This window comes from Harpia harpyja, chromosome 12 (genome assembly GCF_026419915.1).
Source record: "Harpia harpyja isolate bHarHar1 chromosome 12, bHarHar1 primary haplotype, whole genome shotgun sequence".
NCBI classification, from domain to species: Eukaryota; Metazoa; Chordata; class Aves; order Accipitriformes; family Accipitridae; genus Harpia; species Harpia harpyja.
The window spans coordinates 8312296-8335253 of record NC_068951.1 but is presented as its reverse complement, the minus strand read 5'-3'; the positions used below and the strand labels follow the sequence as shown (position 1 = coordinate 8335253).

The 22958-nt window shown below is 41.2% G+C and overlaps 1 protein-coding gene across 10 annotated transcripts in view; it reads left to right on the top strand.

Annotated features, from left to right (window-relative positions):
- Window positions 1-22958, top strand: part of CUX1 (cut like homeobox 1) — a 283672-nt gene that overhangs the window by 219160 nt on the left and 41554 nt on the right. For 5 of the 10 annotated variants that reach the window (XM_052804538.1, XM_052804536.1, XM_052804540.1 and 2 more), the window contains 3 exons: window positions 15164-15466; window positions 16963-17025; window positions 19927-20115. The exons of 1 other annotated variant lie outside the window; for it this stretch is intronic. In XM_052804538.1, the coding sequence (XP_052660498.1) occupies window positions 15164-15466; window positions 16963-17025; window positions 19927-20115 (555 nt within the window). The remainder of the gene's footprint in view (window positions 1-15163; window positions 15467-16962; window positions 17026-19926; window positions 20116-22958) is intronic. 4 more of the 10 variants (XM_052804539.1, XM_052804543.1, XM_052804537.1 and 1 more) reach the window with 1 other exon arrangement.

Here is a 22958-nt window from a genome sequence, read left to right as displayed (position 1 = left end):
GTACTGTATATAGCTCTTATTAGTTTGTTTTATTTTGGGGTCTTATGTCTTTACTGAGCATCTATATGACATTAAGACAAAGTTTCTCTTTTGGTGCTGTTGATTTCATAGCTACTCCCAGGAAAGCTGAATTTTTATTCACTTTTGTATTTATCCTCTGTGAAGGACATATACTCTCTATATACTACATTAAAGACTTGCAAATACTCAGTGGGAAAAAGACGTGCCTTTTTGGTATGTGTTTCTGTAAGGGTCGTCTTATGACCTAATGTGGAAATCTTCATTTGCCGATACAGCTGCGGGTGATCTCAGGGGATTTTGAATTTCCCTTTTGTTTGTCTTCCTTTCTGGGTATCATCCATCATTCCTAACCTCATGCTGCTTAGCAATAGTAACACTCATGGGAGTTGAAGAAAGGATTATAGCAGCATAAAATGGGGAGCTAATTAGAGCTTGTTTCAAAATCAGAATCTAGCTTGAGATAATTGCATATTATCTGGTGATTTAAAAACCCAAGATCTACTGTATTTAGATCAACTAAAATATGCATAAAAGCTTTATTTTCAAAATAAAACATTTGTAACAACAGGGAGATTACTTCTTATCATCCCTTGGGAAAGAAAACCAGAAAAAAAATCAGAATGCAATCTATGGTTTACTGTAGTTATGGTATTAACAGACATGTTGTGGAATGATGACAAACCCAGGTATCCATTATATTTTTATTTATGTAATACATATTCCTGTAATATTTTTCAGTACTGAAGCTGCTGAGTGGGCAGGTAGTTAACTATGTACGGGGTAGATCTTCCCATTTACCTAATAACAGAAGGATGCTGTCACATTGACTACTCTGAGAGAAACGAGGTGGGGAGAGAGTGTATTTCAGGCTTGCAATCCATATTCAGGATTACCATCCTGATGGGCTTACAGGAGGAGCTCACTGGCCACATGGTGGCAATGGAGAAGCTCTTACACACACACACACACACACCCCGCCATTTCGCCATGGTTCCTGATTATTTCTTTCGTTGTACTGTTTTGTTTTGGACGGGCAGAGCTGTCCAAGATGGTACTCCAGAGCACGATTGGAATTAGCACATGGAGAGATGATCCTTGAGATCAGACAAGTGATCAGTCCAGTGAAGCTGACAGGTCTTCCCAAATCTGAGCTATTTTTTGTTGTTGAATCAAAAAGAAGAGAGAGGTTGGTTTGCGTTCATTTGCTGGCATTCTGGGTTAATAAAATTGTATGACATGGAATGTCTGTGGTTAACGTAGTCTATAAAATGGAAGAGAAGGGAGATCACATGGCTTTTAATAGCTGAGTAGTTGGACTGCAAGAATTCTTCGCATAGATGGTGTATGTTTGATGACCAATTTTTGAGTCTGCATTTGTTCAAGAAGGTTGTCTGCTTTTGTGCTAGGTGCAAATGCATTTTTAAAGTTTGGAGCTGAACAACTAAGTCAGCCAAACAGTTACCTTCATGCTAAGCCTGAAGCACACTGGTGCATACTGGTGAAGTTTCCACATTCTTTCTGTGTGGCTTGAGATTGCGGCTCTGAAGCAGTTGGCCGTGGCTGTCTTGATTTCAAACCATAGGATATCAGTTGGCTCCTCATAAGGGCAGCTGTTGTAGTCTGTCTGTAGTGTGTATGATCGTATTCTGTGCCATTTCCCTGACATTTGGACCATGAAAACCTTCCTGGCAGCCTTTCTGGTATCAATAAAACTAGGAGAATCGCTGTCAAGGCACCTTACTGGGACCTGGGAATGCAGCGTGAAGTCAGTGTTTCAAGTTCATTCTTAATATAACATTGGCTATCATTGCTAGCCATCATCTGGTCATTTCTGCCTCCTGCCTAGGTCTGTCCTCCCTAGGCTGTCTTGCATGGCCGTAGTCCTTTGTCCATCAGCAATGCTTTGCAAGTAGTTGGTATTTGTAGAGAAATTCCTGTCCTAGTTGTATTCTTTCCTGTCCATTGAACCACCCAGTGATTAAACTTGCAGAAGATGACTCCATCCTCATTGTGGTCATAGCTTTACTGTTATGAAAGTGCTAAAGTAAAATATATAATCATAGAGTGAACACTGGTTTCTAGGCAGATATTCCTTGCGGCTGAATTACAATGACAAAGCACCAACACACTTTTCATATTAATACGGCAAAGAGGAGACTCATGCTGGATTCTGAAGACAAATTTAATTCACTCTGAAGTGTGGTTACGGGTTCTCAGCATTCATTTTCGAGAAGTTACCCAGTCAAGTTGCAGCTATGTTTTTATTTCTGTGGCTAATTTGGGAATGTGGGTCCTTTATGCTCACTCCCCTTTGGTGCGCGGGAAAAGATCTCCGAGCAAAGAGCTCATGTGCACCTCTGCAGTAGCATTTAGTCAGGCACACTAATGGCTCATTCTCAAAGTCTTCATTTTTAAAAATTAGAATTAATGAATGAGTGTATTTTTTAAGCTGTATGAAAAAAGAAACTTTCCTGTTGCTGCTACGCTTCTCAGGTAGTTCATAGGAGTACCAGTTAGCATAATACTTCCTAAAAAGTAGATGTAGTTTGTGAAGACGTGCTTCCACTGTAACTTCTGCATCAATCTGAGCGTGTAACTTCCTTGCGCTCTCTTCAGGCCTTGTTTAAAAGAAACCATGGCCGTTGAATATTAGAGCTCTGTAAATTCCACTGTTCATCATTTCATTACTTATTACTTCATTTCATTAATTACCAGCATTTTCTTTTCCCTCCACTTGTGCATTTGGAGATGAGCAGCCTCCTTTGGGGAGGGGGCCCACATTACCTCCCCTCCCTGCTTCCAGGCACGGGGGGCTTCTCCTGCCAGCTGCTAACCACAGAGGAGCTGGGTGGAAAATGATGAGCTGATACATTAGAAAGCCAAATATAAAAATAACTGGAGCAGCACTGAAAGGCGAGCGAGGCCGTCGCAGTCGTGCTGCAGCACAGGAAGGCCAGGCCGCTCCGGGGGGGGTGTCAGGAGCCAGGGTGATGGCCGGGATCTGTCCCCCGTGGGCTGGCAGCTGCAGAAGAGGTCGGAAAGGCTCTTCTCCGAAGGGAGCAGCTATTTTTCTATTGGTAATAGGAGGCTCTGGCAGCTGGCAGAAGCTCACGTTGGTCTTGTGGTTGCTTGTGGGAAAAGGAGGGGGCTGCAGGTCCAGCCCCCGTGGCCACGTGGCGGCCACCGGTGGGATGGAGATAGCCATCGCGCCCTCGGCCGTCCCCAGCCAACAGCCCAACCGCTGCTCAGCAAATTACAGAACGCTCCTCTGCTGGATGAAAATTACCTTGCTTTCAATTCAAAGAACAGATAATGGGCTATTTTCCTCCCAAAACACTGGAAAAAAGGTGTGCTAGCACCGAACTCACGAGTTGTTATTCCCATCTTGTAATGGGGATGGAGCTACGAGACAGCTGTCTTCTCCACCAAGTAGCTCTGAAACAGGGAAATAAACAGCCTGTTAGACTCTAACAACGAAATCCTGTTCTGATTATAGAGTTATATATTACTTGATAGCAAATCATTCTCGAGAAGAAAAAACCAGAAAATTACCAGAAAATTAATGTCGTCTAAGTTACCTTCTAGCCTGTCCTTTGCATTAGGGTGCAAGAAAAACTGATGAATTTTTCTCACCTAAAATGGGTATCAGAGGTTTTTAAATTTGCCAGCAGCCGTCCAGAGAAACAGCAAGTGAAGGAATCCAGTGATTATTTTAAATCTTGTGAGAAACAAACTTGCACTGAAAACAAAGCAAAGTGGATTTGAGATCAGATTTAAATAAAAGTGAAAGTAGAAAAATATCCAGTTAAAAAGCCTAACAAAAGGAGAAAATATAACGACAGCAAGAAATGTAAAATAGGCCTGATAGTACATGTCCCATATTTATACTTGTCAAAGATATTGCTGATAGCAGCTTAGAAGATACTTTTCCTTTGGCTGTATCTATAATGCCCTGGAGTGGGGTTGAAAACAGCGATTGTTTCCCAGAATAATTCAGGCACTGTTTGATACTATTTATTGGCAAAACCTGAGCTTGCCAAAATATCCCCATGTTGCTGTCAGTGCTCAGAGTCTCTCTGATGGGACTGTCCCAGGACAAGAAGCTGCTTTGGAGAGTAACGTTGTCCTTGCGAGGTATTCTCACCACCTCTCCTCGCAGGTAGCCCGGCCCCGCTGCAGACACCCGGCCAAAACATCCTTCTCTATGGCGTGGTTCCTTCTCGCTTGCCGAAGGGAGGTTGGGATGAGTGCGGGGACAGGAGCTGCCCCCTCCAGCTCCTCTCTGCCTGGTTTGCACACATGAAGGAGGTGTGAGATTAGCTGCACTGTAGCTACGGTTGTGTTTTATGTTTGTTTCTCTCTTTTACCCCTCTGGAACTTGGGTCCTAAAAATAGTGCAAGTTTGAACTGGCAGATGTTTCATTTGTCCTTTACGAGAGGACCAAAATTAGCCTCTCATTTGGCACCTAAATAAAGCAGCTTAACTGCCTTTATGCGAACTTTGCAATTACTGTCTATTGAAGTTGCAACATTTTGTTGTGTTTTATGGGGAAAGGGTATTATGTAAGCAATACCAGCACCTAAAAAGCCACCAGACCTTGAAAGAGAGAGGACGAACAAGAATGAGCCCAACTGTTTTGTTTTGGGGGTTTGGTTTTTTTTACTTTTTCTGATCCGAGTCAGGTGGGTTTTTTTCCTAATGAAGGTTTCATTTAAAAAAAAAAAAAAAAAGCAAAAGTAACTTGGAAATGCTCAGAGAGCTGTCTATTCTAAAGGTAAAAAAAAAGAAATCTAATAAAAGGACAGCAATGGTTTCTCTAATTTTCAGAGAAAAATCTGCACAGAATGCCTGAAGCTGGGTTAGCAGTGGGACTCCCCAGGGGCAACAGAAAGATGTTATAATCAATTACCACATCATAACACTGATGTATGATAATTACTGAGTGTTCCTCCTGAGATAGTGCAGCATTTGGCTGGGATGCGGCTCTTTCATGGTCCACTGCCTGATTAATATGCAAATAATAGGCTGATTGCATGATGAATGCAGAAAATGAGTTCGCTGATAACGTGAGCACCGAAGCGGGAAGATGATAAATTACTTTTACTGACTGTCCTACATTAAGTACCCTTTCTCAACAATTTTATCAGAAATTAAGTAAAGCAGTATGGAGAGATTATGAGGATGTGTAAAATAATGTACCTTAATAGCTTTTATAATATTGTTGCGTACAATGTAAATGTCATTTTGTTTCAGTACTTTAGCCAATACTCCTCCCGAAGAGGAGTGCATTTAGTATAGCAATGTTCAGGGTCACTCGTCTTCGACTGCTTTCTTCTGAGACGAAGAACAACCCACTGTGCTGCAGATGTTAGATAGGACTTCTTTATTGGGGTAGGAAGGCAGTCATTAGCCTTGGATCCATCCCGTATGTATCTTGCCCATAGCAAATGAATGTCCACATTATTTAGTGGGGGAGATACATTTAAATGCAGCGCACAGTGCACATATGCATTCTGCTTCATACTCTAGTCTGGAGCAGACAAGAGGTTAAAATCTTGAAGGAGGATATAGAAATACCTTCACACTCAGGCTTACGACAGAGGAGGACAACAAACAGTCATAAACATGGTAACACGTTAAAGTTAGTCTCTAATAACAAGGTCAGCAAGTCAACAAAGACACCGTAAACTGCAGCAGAACCTCTAAAAGCTCTAACTCTGTTTTCCAAGAGGTATTGTGCACGCATTTATTTTGATTATACTAAAAATACAACTATGTGGGGTTGTGGCATCTTGATTGATTGCTTTCATGACATATTTGTTTTAATGTTCAGAAAATCCTTAATAAAGCTTCTGCACACAAGCTGGTTTAATAATAAGGTTATTGAAAATATTTTCCAGCAGTTATTTCTAAATACTGACTTCTGACTAAGGGAAACACAGAAAAATCTGAATATTAAATAGATAGCAGATTAGAGCAATGTCTTTTAAAGCAGCCATGATTTTGTCATTAATCACCAAATTTAAAATCTGATTTCTTTTTAGAAAGGGTTTTTTAATTGTTTAAAGGTGATACGTAAAAACAAAAAATTATCATTCAGCACTTTTCAATGCAAAGACCCTACTTCTGGCTCAAGAAGCAATACGTGAGCAGGTAGGCATTTGAGGATGTTCTCCCTTCGTGCTTGCTGTGTTGTTTACACAGTGTTGTTTATGGATGTCCACAGACATCTGCTTTTGGCCAGTGAGACTGGGAAAGGATTTGGGGCTGCTGGGCTGACCTGAGCATTGCTGTGATGTTTCCGATTGCATGTCTACATCCAGCTAAAAAAATTCTCAAGTTCCTTCCCCCCCCCCCCTTCTTTTGTTGTAGAATAGCACTTAAAATCATGGCTACATAGAGACCTCACGCTTCCCTGTAGGCCATTTCAAAAATGTCCCTTAATGCTTTTTATTTGAGAGTTTTGTCAGTTGGTGCGGTTGTGTCAGGGGTTGGTGTGTCTGTTCCAAAGTCCGACAGATCTCAGTGCAGCTTTTCATTTTAATTGATTAACTCAAGTTGTGTCTTTCTGCACAAGATTCTGGACATCCTGGATGTTCAGACTGCCCTTCGTAGCCATCTGTACTCCCCATCCAAGCCCATCCACACTGCAACAGACAGCCAAGTACCAGAGTCCTCCCAGCTCAGTAGAAGTTTGATGGTTGGAGTTTACGCAGCCTTAGTTGTCCAGCTCTGCGACGTTGCTTAGCCATTCTTCTTGTAAGAGTACCTGGATTTGCCTCCCCACGTCTGGGCGCAGCATGGTGCATATAGTGTGCAGAACAGAACTTTTCAGCTATTGAGGCATTTGGCATCAGCGGGGCACAGCATGCCTCTCGGAGAGCAGCAAGGCACTCGCTGACACAAGGTGTGAGCTTGAGGGATGCGTGTAAAGGGATGCAAGTGTTCACCGGCCAGAACGTTCAGTGCTGCCTTCCTACAGTGGCCAGAGGAAAAGGGATGAGCCCCAAGTGATAGCACTGGCATACTCCTCGTGGCAGAGGCTTTTTAAGAGGCAGGCATAGGGAGGAAAATCTGACCCAATCAAAGCTTGTGAGCTGGGCAGGATGGTCCCCTGCCTAGTTCCTCGCTGCACGCTATCCAGACTGAGCAGGCATAGATCACACAGCAGCTAGACATGCCTCTGCTTGGTTATAAAGTTGGTTGGATGGCCCTGGGCACAGGATGTTCTTCAGTTGTCGTTCCGCAAGCAACATTTAACTCCCAAGGCTGCACTAGGACTTCCCTCGTTACGCTAACACTGAGACTGGCATAAAAGACCATCCTTTTGCTAATGGGCTTGCACTGCAAATGAGATCAGGAAAGAGGTCCAGGTTCCTGTTCTTAATCCCTTCCACCCATACTGTGTTGCAGGTGTGTGGTGGCAGGTGGCTATTTTTCAAATCTGGTTCACAGATTTGGTTCCCCCAAGCACTTGGGACAGCACAGTTGTTCTTCAGTGTCAGGCAGAAATGGAGGTAAAGGATGGAGCCAGGAAAGGAATACCTTAGATTGGAATTGATGCCAGTTCTTGGCTATGAGAAGTTGCAGTCTTAATGTAGGTTTGGGCATAATAGTGGGATATCCAAGACTGTCTGAGGCATTTGTGGTTGTGCATTCATTGAAAGGAGAATTGGTTGCCTAAATTCTCTAAGTACTTTTAAATGTCCAGCTGTAAATCTCTTTTCATGGGTCTATCACCAACTCCCATCTTACTTGCTTTTTTCTGAAGTTCATCTGATGTCTCCAGCTCCTTTTGGTTTCTAGAATGGCTGAAAACATCCTTTTTTAATACAAGCACAAAGCTAACATAATTATTTAAAATGAAACGTAAAATTGCAGCGAAACATTGTAATCCTTTAACAATACTCAGAAGCAGGTTTTTCTCAAGTACTTCTAACATTCACCTTCATCATTCAGTTAGTTTTATGTGCTCCTGTCGTTTAACATATACTCATATGCAGAATGGGGACCTTTATTTTTAGTGTTGCCCCAGTAATTTCAGAGTTAACCAAAGCTGGTTTCCTCCCCTTTCAGTGCAGACACAAATACATCTGCATGCTTTCCTAAAGGGGTTTTCTTTTGATCCCTCCCCCCATCCACATAAAATCTCCCTCTGAGCCAAGACCCAAAATAACATTTTCCCCAAAGTTACAACATTTGCAAAACAAACAAACAAACAAAATCTCCACGGTCATAGTGGAAATCTATAATCGTAACTACAGCAAGTGCTTGGAACTATAACTGCACGTACCTACATACTTTACATCATTATATATGCACACTGTAGGGAGGTTTGTATACTCCCTACATATAACTGTGGGAGTTTATAACTGTAGGGAGGATCATATTTTCATAAGCCACATTAATTTGCAAATTGTGAATAGGCAAGGTTCACTCACTTAAAGTAAATCCACCAAAACCACTACCTGTGAGAAAGCGTTCAGCTTTCACGGGTATTTTCGTTTAATTAGTCAGAAGAGGGATGTATTGCAGTGCTGTTCCACAAATGCTGATCAGATTTATTACATAGTTCAAACTTGCACGCCACCACTGTTAGCGAGGAGAGTTGTTATGATGCTTTAGAAGATACTGCAAAGACAGCCGTTGCTAAAGGTAAAATTAGATAGAAAATCGGAGGAAAAGAATCTCTCCCTGAAATTTTCAGGCCTGGTAAACAGAATAATGCAGTTGTCTTGAGGATGTTGCTGATCAGCTGTGTGATCAGGTCCTGATTCTCAGGACAACATACCCCTGGTTTTGGTCTACAAGTTGGGTAGAATGGGCAACCTCATCATCCGGGGAAAGCAGAAACTAATCCAGTCCCAATATGAGATGCTTTGATCTCAGGCAACCTGCCAGGTCTGTTGTTGTCCATTAACTCATCTGCACAAGGAGGTAGATGCAGGCCCTGAAGTAGCAAATGCTCTTTTAAGAGGTGGCCGAGAAGTCTCCTGTCCACATTTGTCTGCTTTCATCTTCCCTACTAATTTGCCGTAAAGGGAACGAGCAGAGCACAGGATGCTTCGTTGCCTCCCCGCTCCGCTGTGCGCAGGACGTGGCGGTTCTCGCTTTGCCTCGATAAGGAACTTTGAATTTGACTAGTTTGGCATAGACCTGAAGCCTGAGCTTTGGACATTATGAAAAGTGGTGCATCAAACCAAGCGCCAGTTAAATCATGTTTGGGTTCTTGTCGGAATGTCACAGAGTACCCTGTCATTTTGTTTTAGCAACTTGTCCTTCCAAATGCGCAGTTCGCCTTATGGCATGCCAGCAGTAAAAATGTCACTTACAATAATTACTTTTTGGTGAAAATGCTTGCTGACTTCCTACCTTCAAGCTGTTTTTTACACAGTGGGGAGATAATAAGAAATGACTTTATCCTGACTGCTCAAATGAACACTAAATGGAATTTAGGTTATTATTACTGCAGATAGAGGACTGTGTATTGAAATTTAAATAGTGGATCAGATAAACTACAGAGATTTGTCTCTGAAAATTATAGTGGATCTGCTTTTTCAATCCACTTCACTCTGAAACTTAAGGCAGCTGTTGTCTGCCTGCTGCCTTTAGAATATAATATTTTTCATAATCCTTTTAGAGGCCCCTGAATACCTTCTGTGTTTTGCATGGTCTTCCCCAACTTCGCCATGTTCTGTACCTCATTCCCCTTGAGTCCTTTTGCAGCTTATTAGCTAAGCTTGTGTTAGCAACAAAGGTTGGGCAGTGTATTCTCCCAGCGGTTCCTGAGCTGCAAAAGTACAGAGTCCTCTTTATAGACAGGCGAGTGTGCTGGGAGGAGAGGCTCGGAGCATTGAGCTTGTGTTTTATGCTTGCGAATTCAGATGCTCTTGTTCAAATCTTCGCTCTGAACTTCGGATTTACATGTGGATGCAAAGTCAGCATGCTGCCATGGCTGTAGGAGTTGAGGCAGGGTCTGAGCAAAAGTGGCAAACCTGCAGCTCTCAAAATGTGTACAAGAAATTCCACTGGAGGAATCTGCCGGTGCTGGCAGACAGCAGCGTGATGCCTCTGGGACTGGTGAAACCGTATCCATGTCTCAACACTGCTCCATCATCTAGATACCTCCGTTGAGGGCGATACATCCGGGACTGGTGTCAGGTCATGTAGACATCTGTGATTTTCTGGGGAGGTTGTAGCAGGCGTTACCTGCAAGTCTTTGCATCTGAGGTGTCCTGAGCTTCAGAAGGAGCCTCCAGCTGAAGTGTGCGGTGGATCTGAGCTATATGGCTGCTTTTGTAGGGCGGGCCATGTTTGATTACTTCCTGTGGTTGGAAGAGTTCCTGTACATCACAAAAAAGGTCCTTCTTGACCAGTGCCCTGCAGTTTTGCAGAACATAATTAAATGTCTCTGATTGCTGAGTTCATGCAGCTGAGCGAGTGATGCTCAGGAGTGCTGCAGGAGGGGAGCCCAGTGCGGCCTCTAGTTTGTTACACCCTATAGGGATTTTGTCATGTTACGATGGCAGAACGTGATCGGACCTCGTAGAGGAACGTGTCAGGCTGATGCTGTGTTGGGGGAAGTGTTTTCAGGTAATTTGCAGGCCACCAGTGGGATATTCGTAGTCCAAAATGCTCTACAACCAGTGTTCAAGCAATTCAGGACCTGGGATCCAGTATTGGGGACCTGACCCCAGCATGGGGCTGGGAAATGTTGTAGTTGGAGAACAACAAGAAAATCTAATGTTAAGTTCAGGAAAACCGCCGTAACAAATGAACTGAGACTGGAACCCTGTTTTCCGACTTTCTCACATTTTCCAAAACACTGTCTTGATCGAAGCTATGGGAAAGGTGTTAGAGGATGTACAGGACCAAAGCATCATTTGGCTTCATCCATTGCACTAAGGAACGCAAGACCACAAAAGATTTTTCTGTGTTCATGTAATTAAAGCAAGGTCAATTTGTTATGGTTCTCAACTAGTTTTGTAAAATGCTCAGACAGACCACATATATGCTAAATTGTTTGCACAGTTTGTTTAGTTTCTTAACTGATAACTACTAAGGGGTGGGGAGGGAAATGGGCAAGCTGGTTTGGGGCTTTGTTGCGGTAAGATGGTTATTCAAGAGGCAATTTTATATTGGGGAAGATAATATTTAAAAAGAAAACAGAAGGTATTTGTATACTGTTGACTTTGTTTCCATTCCTTTATACATCTTCATCTTACATTATGCATCCCTCACTAGTATTGTAGTAGGAAAAAACAAAACTGAAGAATTTCCTGACTTACGAATAAGGACCATGTGTTCCGCCAGGAGTGATGTGTTCCTAAGTATGGTGCTCTGGCGTTTGCAAACTGCATCAGATGTATTTGTCTTTATGAAGACATATTTGCCTTCAAAGACTTGAGTGCTCACCTTCACTGTATAGTCATAGCTCTCTCTTAGCTGTTTTCATCAACTGTGAAATAGCCAGTGTTGGTGTTTCAGTTGTCTTCGTGTTTTAGCTATGAATGGAGGCCAACTGCACCTGCCAAGTATTTCAGATTGGTGACCCGTTTATGCAGGATTACTTTCTAGTACTTGATTTGCATTAGATTATTATTTTCTATGCTGCATATTTGAATGTGCTTTTAAAAATTGGTTGGAGGTGTCTTAACTTTCCTATACCCCAGACATATAGTTTGAATTAATAATGTAGAAAGTGCATGGGAGAGCCTTTACCCTTTCATGACTCAGTTATACTTGCAGCTTTACAAGATTTGGATCACTTAAATGCATTTATGGTGTATTTGAATCTCTAATGACATTTGTCAACATCAACCTGTAATTGTGCAGAAGTTACACGAGTTTCCCAATCATTTAAAATTGTCATGTTGAACTGTGTATTCATTACGTGCTTTGGGACCTAATGGACACCGTCTTTCCACCAAGTTAGTTTGGGGAGACCCTGTTTCTCCCATCCTCTATAAAGCGCAGGGCATGGCTAAAGCCTTTGGCTACCTGAGACTTAAAAAAATCCCAGGTTCTGCAATCACCTCATTGCTCATGATGCTCTTGATCTCTCCAGTTTCTTACTTCTAGCACATTATTTTTGAAGTTTTGGGGCTTTTGCTTCAGGGTTTAAACTGGGTGCAGGCTGTTGGAAAGCAAAATGCAACACTCCTTTGGTATAGCAAAGTTTATCTGGAATTTATTAAAGTAACTTCATCAATAAATGGTGGCCTTGGGGTTTGCAGGTTGTATAGCCTACCATAATGCAGTTTTACACTCATATTGACAAAATGATCTCTTCCTCAGTAAATACAAACATGTAAATATTCAGTGAACATCACTTACTCGTAAGAAACTGGATCGCTCTTAAGTTAGTGCTATTCTTCAGTGCAGTCTGGGGTTAAAAAAGCAGAACACGTTTTAAAGAAATAAGCTTTCAATGTATTGTTTTCATTGGAAATGTTCAATTGCTACTTTTGAAATCTTAATATGTATTTTTCAGATGTCCTGAATTTGTTTCTTTGTCCTGTGAGAAACTTGAGAGAAATGAATACAGACAAATTATTTCATAAAACATGCGAAATGGCTGTGGATTGACAGTTAAATCTGTAATAGTGAATACATTCAATTTTCCCCTTTGTTCTGTGAGCAGTCACTTGTACTCTAAATGTCTATTTAATTTTTTAAGCAGATTAACGGGAAATGTTTGCATTGTTTGATTATTGAATTGACTTTTCCAAATAATAGATCTTTTCCTCAAATATTTATGTGATATTGAAAATGTTTTTCCATAAGGGAAAAATGCTAAAAATGAATGGGGAACATATTTTGAGTTATTTGTAGTATATGTGCATAATGCCTCATCTGAAATCACTATACACTTGCCTTTCGTTGGGGAAAAAAAAGCAGTTTGTCATCTGTACTGCCTTCCAAAATTAGATTCAGATAATCCTACCTTTTTGAGTAAATAAGCAGCAGATTGGTCTTAAAAATGAAATTCAAGTAAGCTCTTGATATGTGATATAAAAAATAAATAAGCTAATATGTGAACAACATAGAGCATTTCAGTGATAGATGATAATATAGATTACCTTTGTTGTTTACATAATTAGGCTGGGCAGGGAAACGAGAGGGAGAAAGAAGCATTAATAAATGCTTTTGTTTAGTCCTGTGTGGTTGGGGTTTTTTTATTTTGGATTTTTTCTGCGCTTCGTGTGTGCATGTGGTTTGCAGTGCACGGATGAGGAATTGTATAGGAAATTTGCAGCTGCTCTAGTTATTCAGTAAGATTTGTATAAGCTGGCACAAGGGACAAAATTAGAGGGAACTTGAACGAGTGCCGTGCAGTTTATTAGCTAGGCAGCCATAATTTTGACCTTGCTGTGGGTTAAAGGACACAGACCTGAGAAGAAATCTGTTTATCATGTAGGGAATTCATGCCATCCCTGACAGTGTACAGTGAACAAGATGGATGATCTGCCAAATTGGTCCCTCGCATGGGTGAATCAGGGCAAATTTACAGTACAATTCCTTTGCTGCTCCTGATACAAAAATAACATTTGCTGGGTTTTGTATTCAGTTGTATGATGACCTAGGGTGAACAGAGAAAAGAAATAAGATTTTTAAGATCCCTATTACCTTAAAGATTTATATGCGCCTTGCTTTCCTTTTATGTCTGCCTCTTTTGCATCTCTCAAAGCACGAAGGAAAAAGTCCAATTGCTTGGTTTGAGAGACCAACTTTATGTAAGCGTGTCAGGGAACCTCTCTTCAATGCAGCATCGTGAAAGCTGCTATTACCTTGAACAAGACAATTACACTGTGCACGCTGCTTCATTTGAACCCTACTTTTACTTCTGTAGTATTTTCCTTTAGTATTTGGGATATGTTTCCATGCTACACAAGCTGCGTGTTCTGTAATGATTTGACAATATTCTGGATAATAAACAAGCAAACTTGAAAAATAGTGAAATTTGCTATAGGCCATCACCGTGGTAGCGACAGGACATGATGCTGCAGACCGAACTGCTCTCCTAGTAGTGTTGCAGTGCTCAGGAAAACACAGTTCTGTTAGAGGGACTAAGTTTTTGATGTCGACTAGCCTCATCCTTGTACAATTGAGAGCATTGTAAGCTTCCTCCAGAGATCTTGAGACAAATCCGTTGATGTATGAATCTGAGAAACATGCAGTTAACCGTGTCAAATAATGAGATGTGAGACAGCAAGGAGGATGAAGCAGTCCCACAAAAATGGGGAAGAACTGTGAATGGAAAAATTGCCTGTGCTCTTTATCTTTTGAAGGGAATTGTTCTAAACCACATTGTCTACGTGTTGTTGCTTTAAAAAATGTTTAGACTGAACCCTTGATGTCTGGATTTTCTGCATAAGCTCAGTTGGTACGTTCCGTTAGAGATAAATGTGAATTTATTAGGGGAAAACAACATTTTGTACAGAACCTATTGTTGTTGGCAAATTAACAGATTCAGAAAGCTTTCTTTTAAACAAAGTGTCACAATAACAGATTTGAGTGTCTTCTGATCCACTGGCTAACTTTATGTTGGATTCTCAAACACGTTAATTAATACAACATAATTACAAACTGTATTTTAATCTTGTTAAGTTATTTCTGGGCAAAGAGAAGTGCAAAAATGTGATACGAGTGATAAACAAAATGAAATCAATAACACTCTCAAGATAAAAAGTTGTATCAGTTGTAGAAAATCCCTTATGACACTACAAAATAGTGGCTGAGCGAGTGAGTTACAAGTCACAGAAGGAGACTTAAACCAGTCTATAATGGTAGATTTAAGAGCATCCTTATACAAAAATGGTGTGGAAAGCAAAACTATGAGATTTCCTGACCAAGGAAATTTCTTGCAAACTTACAGACTATTGCACTTCATTTTTTCCTGATTTTTATTTGTACATCTTGTCTTTATAAGAAAGCAGACATGACTCAAGATAAAATTAGAAAATAATTCTGTTTTTAAAAAGAGGCTTTTTAGTAACCAAGTCATAACAAGTAGCATTTTGCATACTTAGGCATTTCTTTAAGTAGGTAGAATATAAATGAGAAGGAAAGTTAAATATCCTGCAATCAAAACATTACAATTTTGCTAAAGTGGGGACTTTTTTCTTTTTTTAATTGCAGAAAGCACTCCAAAGACTTCTGCCAGTTGCAGTCCTGCTCCTGAATCTCCCATGAGTTCCAGTGAATCAGTGAAAAGCCTGACTGAATTGGTACAGCAACCCTGTCCCACTATAGAGACAAGTAAAGACGGCAAATCCCAAGAACCTAGCGAGCCGCCTGCTTCTGAATCCCAGTCTACAACACCTTTGCCACTGTCTGGCCACTCAGCACTCAGCATCCAAGAACTGGTTGCTATGTCCCCTGAGCTGGATACATATGGCATTACGAAGAGGGTCAAAGAAGTGCTAACAGACAACAATCTTGGTAAATCACTTTATTCTCATTTCTTGACCAAAACAAAACGAAGGTGTTCATGCTTTTATTTTTAAACTATATTTCAGTAGATGTTTACAAGAATACTTGGGTTTGACTCTGGTCTAAGCTTTAATCTGTTAAAAAGTTTTTTATTTTTTTTAAACTAGTAGAAAAATCCTTTCAGATTGTCACACTCTACTTAAAATGTCATCATACTCTTGCTCTTAAGCTCTGCTCCTGGCTCACCAGCCAGATACTGCTCCCACCTCCCTAAATACAGTCCAGCAGGCTGTCAAGAAGACCAAAAGCCCAAAGCCAGTGTGATCTCCCCTTGAGAAACGTTGTTTTCCCCGTGCTTGTAGATTCAAGGCCCCAGCATTTTAGGCATAGGTGAAGTACAGTCCAGCATGATTGGAGAGGGAGGTGCATCACAAGCAAAAGTCATAGCATACCTGTAGAGCTGGGAGGGTAAATTCAGACTCAGTTGAGGTTTAGGTGAACCTGTAGATAAGTGTGTGGGGCCATTCAGTTATTTTGCTTAGAGATGTGCAAAGCTAAGGCTGCTCTTGCTTACAGATGAGGTTTTGAATTAAGTTTAATGTTGACATGGCTATATATTTGGAATAGTCAAAGAGAATGACCTGATCTGAGTATGGGAAATCCATGCTTAATACTGCGACTGTGCCTCTAAATCACTAGTTCTTCATATGTGTTTAACACTTGCTTCCCTCACAAGGCATTGGGAAACCTTTAGGAGTCCTTTGAAGTCTCTAGCGGGAAGGCAGTAAGGCTGCCCCAGTGTTACCTGCACATGCTTCTGGGGCTTAGCAGGGGATTCATCTCGCCTGCATTTAGATGTTCAAAATCGATGTCCGAGATGGTTGGGATGAATCACTCCCCAGAAGTACCAGTTTCTCTCTATTCACTACAGATGGGACCAAAAACATAAGTGTAGCTTTAGACTACTGATGATGCTTATGTGAGAAGAATTCCATCCATATCATCTGAACACTGTGACTGTAATAAGTAAAAACTCCTTTATTTTAGTATGTAAGGAAGCCTTTTTTCAGCTAGACAGAGAATAACATGGTATTACCTTAGATTTTTTTATTTTTTTTATTTTTTTTTAAAGGGGAAAAATACTGGGATGGGGGAGGTTGCAAGTTCTCATTTAACATAATTTGGGAAAAAAAGAAAATGGCCCTGATCATGGACATACCCTGCATGAGATTGCGTTCCACTGAACCGAGCAGAATTACTTGCTCGTGCACATTGGCATGGGCAGATTGTGATTGCTTGTTCAGTGGAGATATTGTAGAGATAAAACCACAAGTCACGGTAAGGGTTTGCAGGTTCAAGCCCCTAGTTTTTGGGCAAAATGCTGTTGAGTGCTGTACCTGCTCTGGTGTTCCAGAGAGGTTTGAAAAAGTATTTTTGTTTACATTTGCTTTGATGCCATTTTTACTTAGTCTTTTTTATTTCCCATGATTTTTGTTTTCCTACAGTGTGGCTGACAAGCCTAAAAAGCAGCAGAAGAGCCAGGAAATGTGCCCCAAACTCTGCATTAGGTGTGGAACCAGTTTCAATGTCTCCTTTTGTGCCCTCAGTGTGCTAGTGCACCAGATTGACTCGGTGCACAGGTTTCTCTGTCTTAGGCCACAGGGCCTTGTGAACCTGTCTTAGGCAACTGGTGGTGGCTCAGTTGTTCCAATATCATCGGCCAGTAAAGACCACGGTTGTGCAAAACCATTCAAGATGTGTTTGGCGGGTCTCTCCTCCCGTGCCTTTTAGCATTTGTTCAACACTCACCATTTTAGCAGACGATGCTGGCAGCATTAACACTGGGATGTTGCTGTATTCCTAGTCCCAAATGTCATAGTATTATCAGTGATTCCCTGTTGGGCAACACAGAGAGGGAGGCAAATTCAGTGAGCTATTGAAGGATGGCAATGGTGGGGATTTTGCAGAAAGGGCCAGGACTAACCATGAAACCAGCATGATTTACAGAAAGTTTTGTCCATGAGGAGCTACATCAGTGGCAACAGGCGTGAAGGATATTAGGGTAAAAGATGGAGAGAATTAGCAGGAGTTTTAGGAAACCTGTGCTTAAAAGTATTCCAGTTATTAATAGCACTCTGATGAAGATGGAGTGTGATACACCTGCTACCTCCTGAGAATGATTTCTAACACATTCCCCATTAGCTTGGAGTCTTTCAGGTGTTTTATCCTGTCCTCCAGTATCCTGGGATAAAACAAATGACACAAACATCTTTAGCTTTGTTCTTAACACCTAGAGGACATGTTGTTACCTCCTTCCACGTTTGCATTTTTAATTTTTAGGCTGTAGTTTGAAGTTCCTTTTGTTTAGCAGCATTGCTAGTACCTGATCTGGGCTGCTTTTTCCCAACCCTTTTGCAAATTTGTGCCAATATTCCTGTTCATGTGGCCACACAGTAAACTGGACCAGTTGGTCTGAGTCAAAAGAGGCCGTTTTATTCTTGGTAGGTTAGTTTGACTCGGATCAGTTTCCTGCTCCGATTTACTGCGCAGCCACGCGGGCAGTTGCAGTGGCCGCACTGGCACTGCACAGCGGCTGTCGGAGCTCTCACGGCCGCTGGGAGAAATGCTCATCGCATTGCAGCCTGGGCACAGCCTGGGGTTAGAAACTGTGGGGAATGTTAAAGGAAAGTTATTTATGAAGGCAAATTAAAAGATTTTTAAAGTAGCTGTCTTATCTTGCTAGTAGCTGGCAGGTTTAAAGGTAAATGGATGAGGCCTTACTGATGTTTTTAAATACAAACAGGGAGTAGGTTAACTCTGCAATACGTGTGATCTAAAACTGGCCCTGAATTACATCTTTTGTCTGATTTTCCTGATATTGAGCGTAGTGGAAAATGACTTATTACTTAGGAACTTAAGTGAATTCTGAATTTAGGTTTCTGTTCAGTCTGTAAGAACCATTTCCAGGGTTAGTTTTAGAGCTTATTAGCAGGCTGTGTCATGTTAGCCCTGTCCTCGTTTCCCCTTTCTGCCTTTCATTATCTCAGCTGCTTCCTCCAAAAGCTATGCAGACCCACCTGCCCCATGCATCTGAATGGGACATTCTGCAGCTTCTAACTGGTCCCACATTCCTTCCTCTCCCCATACAGGCAAAAAAAAAAAATCACCAGGGCAAAAGTCTTGGGATGTTTTTAAAGAGGAGGAGGAGATTGATGGAGTTAAGCACAGGGGATGGGTCTGTAGAGCAGATACTTTCTACAACCTGTTTCTGTCAGGATCAGGTGAGGCTATGAAGGCAAGAGTCGATGGTCCTTTTGCAAGCACGGGCATGTCCTGCAGAGCTGTAGGAGCACAAGCCCCCACGCATCTGCGTTGTCTCTTAGGGATCTGTTTGTTGCCACTGGCTAAGAATGCTAACATTGGTAGGAAGTGAAGGAAAAGCGTTCTGCTTTGCGCTAGTGAGGGCATTCAGAAGCTACGGATCAGACACAAGACCCTGAGGCCTAAACTTGGTTGGTATGGAAAGATCTTTGGGTTACCTTGAAAATACATGATAGCTGCACTTCTATCAGAAATCACCACCGATGAGTCAGATGACTTTAGGCTCTGTCTTGTAACAAAAGCTGTTCCATATCAAGGCAGTTTAGCTTAGGAAGAACACTGAAGTGAGGGAAGGGGTTTAGAAAACCAGCTGTATCACGGGGTTTGAGCTGCACAGGCATTTTCCGCAGTCGTTGATAAGTTAGATTTTAACCATATGAAAATAGTATTACCAATGTACATACAAATGCTGTGCATTGAAAAGCATATGCAGTTTTCACCCTGCTAGATGATAGCATTTTAAAAGAGAACTAAAATTAAGTGTTCTTAACTAGAAGTACTGTAAAGGCTGTAAAAAAAGCTGTTATATTGTAAAATGTGATTATCTGTGGTTGGTAAGACACAGTTAGAACACCACAGATAGTACAACACAGCAAATATGTACTTACATGTGTCTTTGCAGACACTTACATGACCGTTGCTGAATGGGTGGGTTGCACTGGTCTTGGTTCATTGATTGCTTGAAATGTTTGGATTGCCCTGTTGGAACAAAGCTGTTGCACTACCCTCCTGCATAAGAGCTAAGTAGCCTCACTGTTCTCACTAGTTGCCTGCTTAGCTAAAAGTTCTGTTTATTTTTAATCACATTGATTTTATTTTTTGCACACTGTTTCACTGTAAGATCCTGGTCCCCAAACATGTTGAGCTCCCCTCTTTGCCACAGTCAGATCCTAAGGATTAAATGAAAGCTCAATATTTACACTTTTAGTGGGGGGCAGAGCTTTTATTCTTCTAAATGTTTCCTTTGGGTTTTCAAGCAATTCTGAAGTAAGAATAATTGACGAATGATTTCGTAGATGTGTTCTGTCTTTTTAGTTAGCCTTGTCTCTTAGCTGAATGAATTCATGCAATTTTCAATTTCGTATTAGGTCAGCGTTTGTTTGGGGAGACAATCCTAGGGCTAACACAAGGCTCTGTCTCAGACCTTCTGGCTCGCCCGAAGCCCTGGCACAAGCTGAGTTTGAAGGGACGGGAACCCTTTGTCCGCATGCAGCTGTGGCTGAACGATCCCAACAACGTGGAGAAGCTGATGGATATGAAACGAATGGAGAAAAAAGGTAACTTGGAGCAGACTGCTGACTCATGTTTTCTGTTATTTCAAAGATGACCGTGTCTTTTATAATTCTCCATAAATAGTATAGAGGCACCATTGATCCAGTATTATGAAGGTTATGCACAAGGACTTCATGACAGCTTTTTTTGATGCTAGCTCAAGCCGATACATCTCAAAAAAACCCAAAAAAACTAACCCCAAACCCTGAATATTCACCAGCTGTCATGAAATCGTTGCTATATTCTCCTATAGATTAATTACTGAGGCCCTGGTGTATCACTGATAACTTGCCTTACCAAATGAGAAATGTGAGTTTGAGAGCTGGCTTTGGGTTATTAGTTAATAGTGCTGCAGCTGGTCACAGATGTTGGGCTCGAAAAACTGCGCATTGATTCCTGAGAGAGCTTCTTGCCAGTCCTGCACTGGTGGTCGCTAGCAGGAAAGAAAAATGCAGTCTTTATAAAAGGCCATTTGAGAATAATTAAATTTGTAGCCTTTATAGGGATGGGGAAAGGTGATTGTGTTAATACATGCTCGCATAAAACGGCGAGGTCATGAGTATGTACCAGTGAGAGTTCTAAGTTTTTATTGGGTATCTTAGTAGGGAGTATATCATGAAAATTTATCCTACTCTCTATATTTTAAAGTCATTACTAAAAACCAGTGGTTATTCAGAGCCCTGTTTTTAGTACGTTCGTGTGATTTTACAAGAGAGACTCATAGGCTGCCATTATCAGCAGTAAACTAATTAATGATATATACATCTCTTGAGCTATCCCTTAATGATATTAGTACAGACAGCATTAATCGTGTGCACTGAAAGCGCTGCTGTTGACTGATGTCCTGAAAGCATTAACACATTTGATCAAGAACGTTATGATTATATTAAAAATTGCAGTGAGGGAGCTTCTGGGAAAATTGTAGTCTTGCATGCTTTTAAGAAGAAATTCGAATCCTTGTCGTAGTAACCAGTATAATATAATGCAGTGCAGTATCTTGTCACAAATTGTGTATAATCTTCCGTGGGGAGTAAAATCCACTTGGGTTTCCCACTTACAACTGTAAACCAAAGGGAGCCATGATGGTTTTTGCTGTATTGGAAACATGGCAGAAATAAAATTGTCAACTATCTGGATTTTTATAGCCTCAAAGAGAATATCGCCCATAATGCAGAAAAATAAAATAAAAATAATTTAAAAGTAGTACTGACAATATCCTTTCAAAACTATTTTCTAAACTGGATTCTTATCAAACACTGTGCAATACATATGCTCTATAGATGGTACCTGAATAGAGATAAGGCTATAAATCATTGAGACTCTGTGCTGAGCTCCTGAACTGTGTAAGTGCTGTCCTCATAGCAGAGCACTCTAAAGTGAATTCAACCCTGTATTTTCTGCAAAATCCTTTCATGCAGGTAAGGATCCTGTGATTTAACCTTTTAAATTGCTCTAGAGCCACATTAAGAATTTAGCTTTCCCTTCAGCTAATGTCAGTTAAAGAACAATGCAGCTGTATCTGCTACCAGTGAAACATTATTATCACTTATTTCTCTGCCACATTTTATTAAGGGAGTAAATTAATAATTATGATAAAGGTGAGCTGCATATATCTCTCTTTCTGTTCTGCCAGTCTGAAGTTTGTGCTATAAATGTCCATTTTAAGAGGTTCTGAAAATTTGCAATGTACATTAACTAACCTCTTTGGAGGAAGACGGGGGTTCACGCTCACTAGGCTGAGACACTCTGCACCACCTTTCCTGCCTTGGAAGAGTTCATTCCTCTTTCTTATAACCTCCCAGTGTGTGTGCTGCTCGTAACGTCACACTCCTCACTGAACACCACTGAAGCCTGCTGTCAGGAGAAAAGTTAATTCCCTTTATTTCCCCATTATTTCGCTTTTTAATAATCTTGTTCAATACCGCATAAGATAAAAATTATATTAAAAGGGGCTCTGTTTTACCTCAGTGGGCAGCCACTAGTCCTGCAATAGTGTCTGCTGTGTCTATAGCTGAGCACATGCTGGAGAGTCTTCCCAGAGGGACACGGTGATGCTGGGTTTGCAACAGCAAGGGAAAAAAAACGGTAGTAAAACTCAGGGGATACAGCTGGCCTTGACAAGTTGGTCTCAGACCCAGATCCAGACCTTTGCCCAAATTACATTTGAGGTTGTTTTTTTTTCATAGGTCTCCTGAGAAACGGAGACCAATCACAGACAAAAAGCAAACTTCTCCAAAAATCAAGTGTGTTTGCGACTTGAATTCCAGTTTGAGCCTTGCTGTCACTGCAGATGTGCTGAATGATCTCCTTATGTTGTCTACACGCAGCACATATGTTTAAAATAAGAATTAAAAAGGAAAAGCTTTTATAAACATCATCTAAAGTTTCCAGAGACCACCATTAAAGCCTAAAGCTTAGGTGCTAGTTCAGCACGTGGTGAAATGCCAGGATTGTGCCTTTGGCCCAATGGAAATTTGTTCTGATAATATATTATCCTCCAGAAAGCAATTGCTTATGACAGAACAGTGGGACATCCTTCTCTTTATTTTTATGTTAAGGAAATACATGCATTTATAGAATTTGTTCCATTCAAATGAGAGAGACCCAAATAAGCCATTGCACCTTTTGTGATCCCAGTGTGAGGTTACAAAAGCAGAGGTAGACATTAAGGCATGAAATTCTTCCCAAGCTATCACAGCTCTGTGCTGTCCTTAGGAGTTTAAAGATGGGAGCTCTGACCTGCCAGAAATGCCATCCTTTGGAGAGCAGAGAAAGCAGATTCAGAGCATCCCGATACATGGGTGTCTCGTGTTAACTCAGTCGCCTAACCAAATTCCAGAAACTCCAG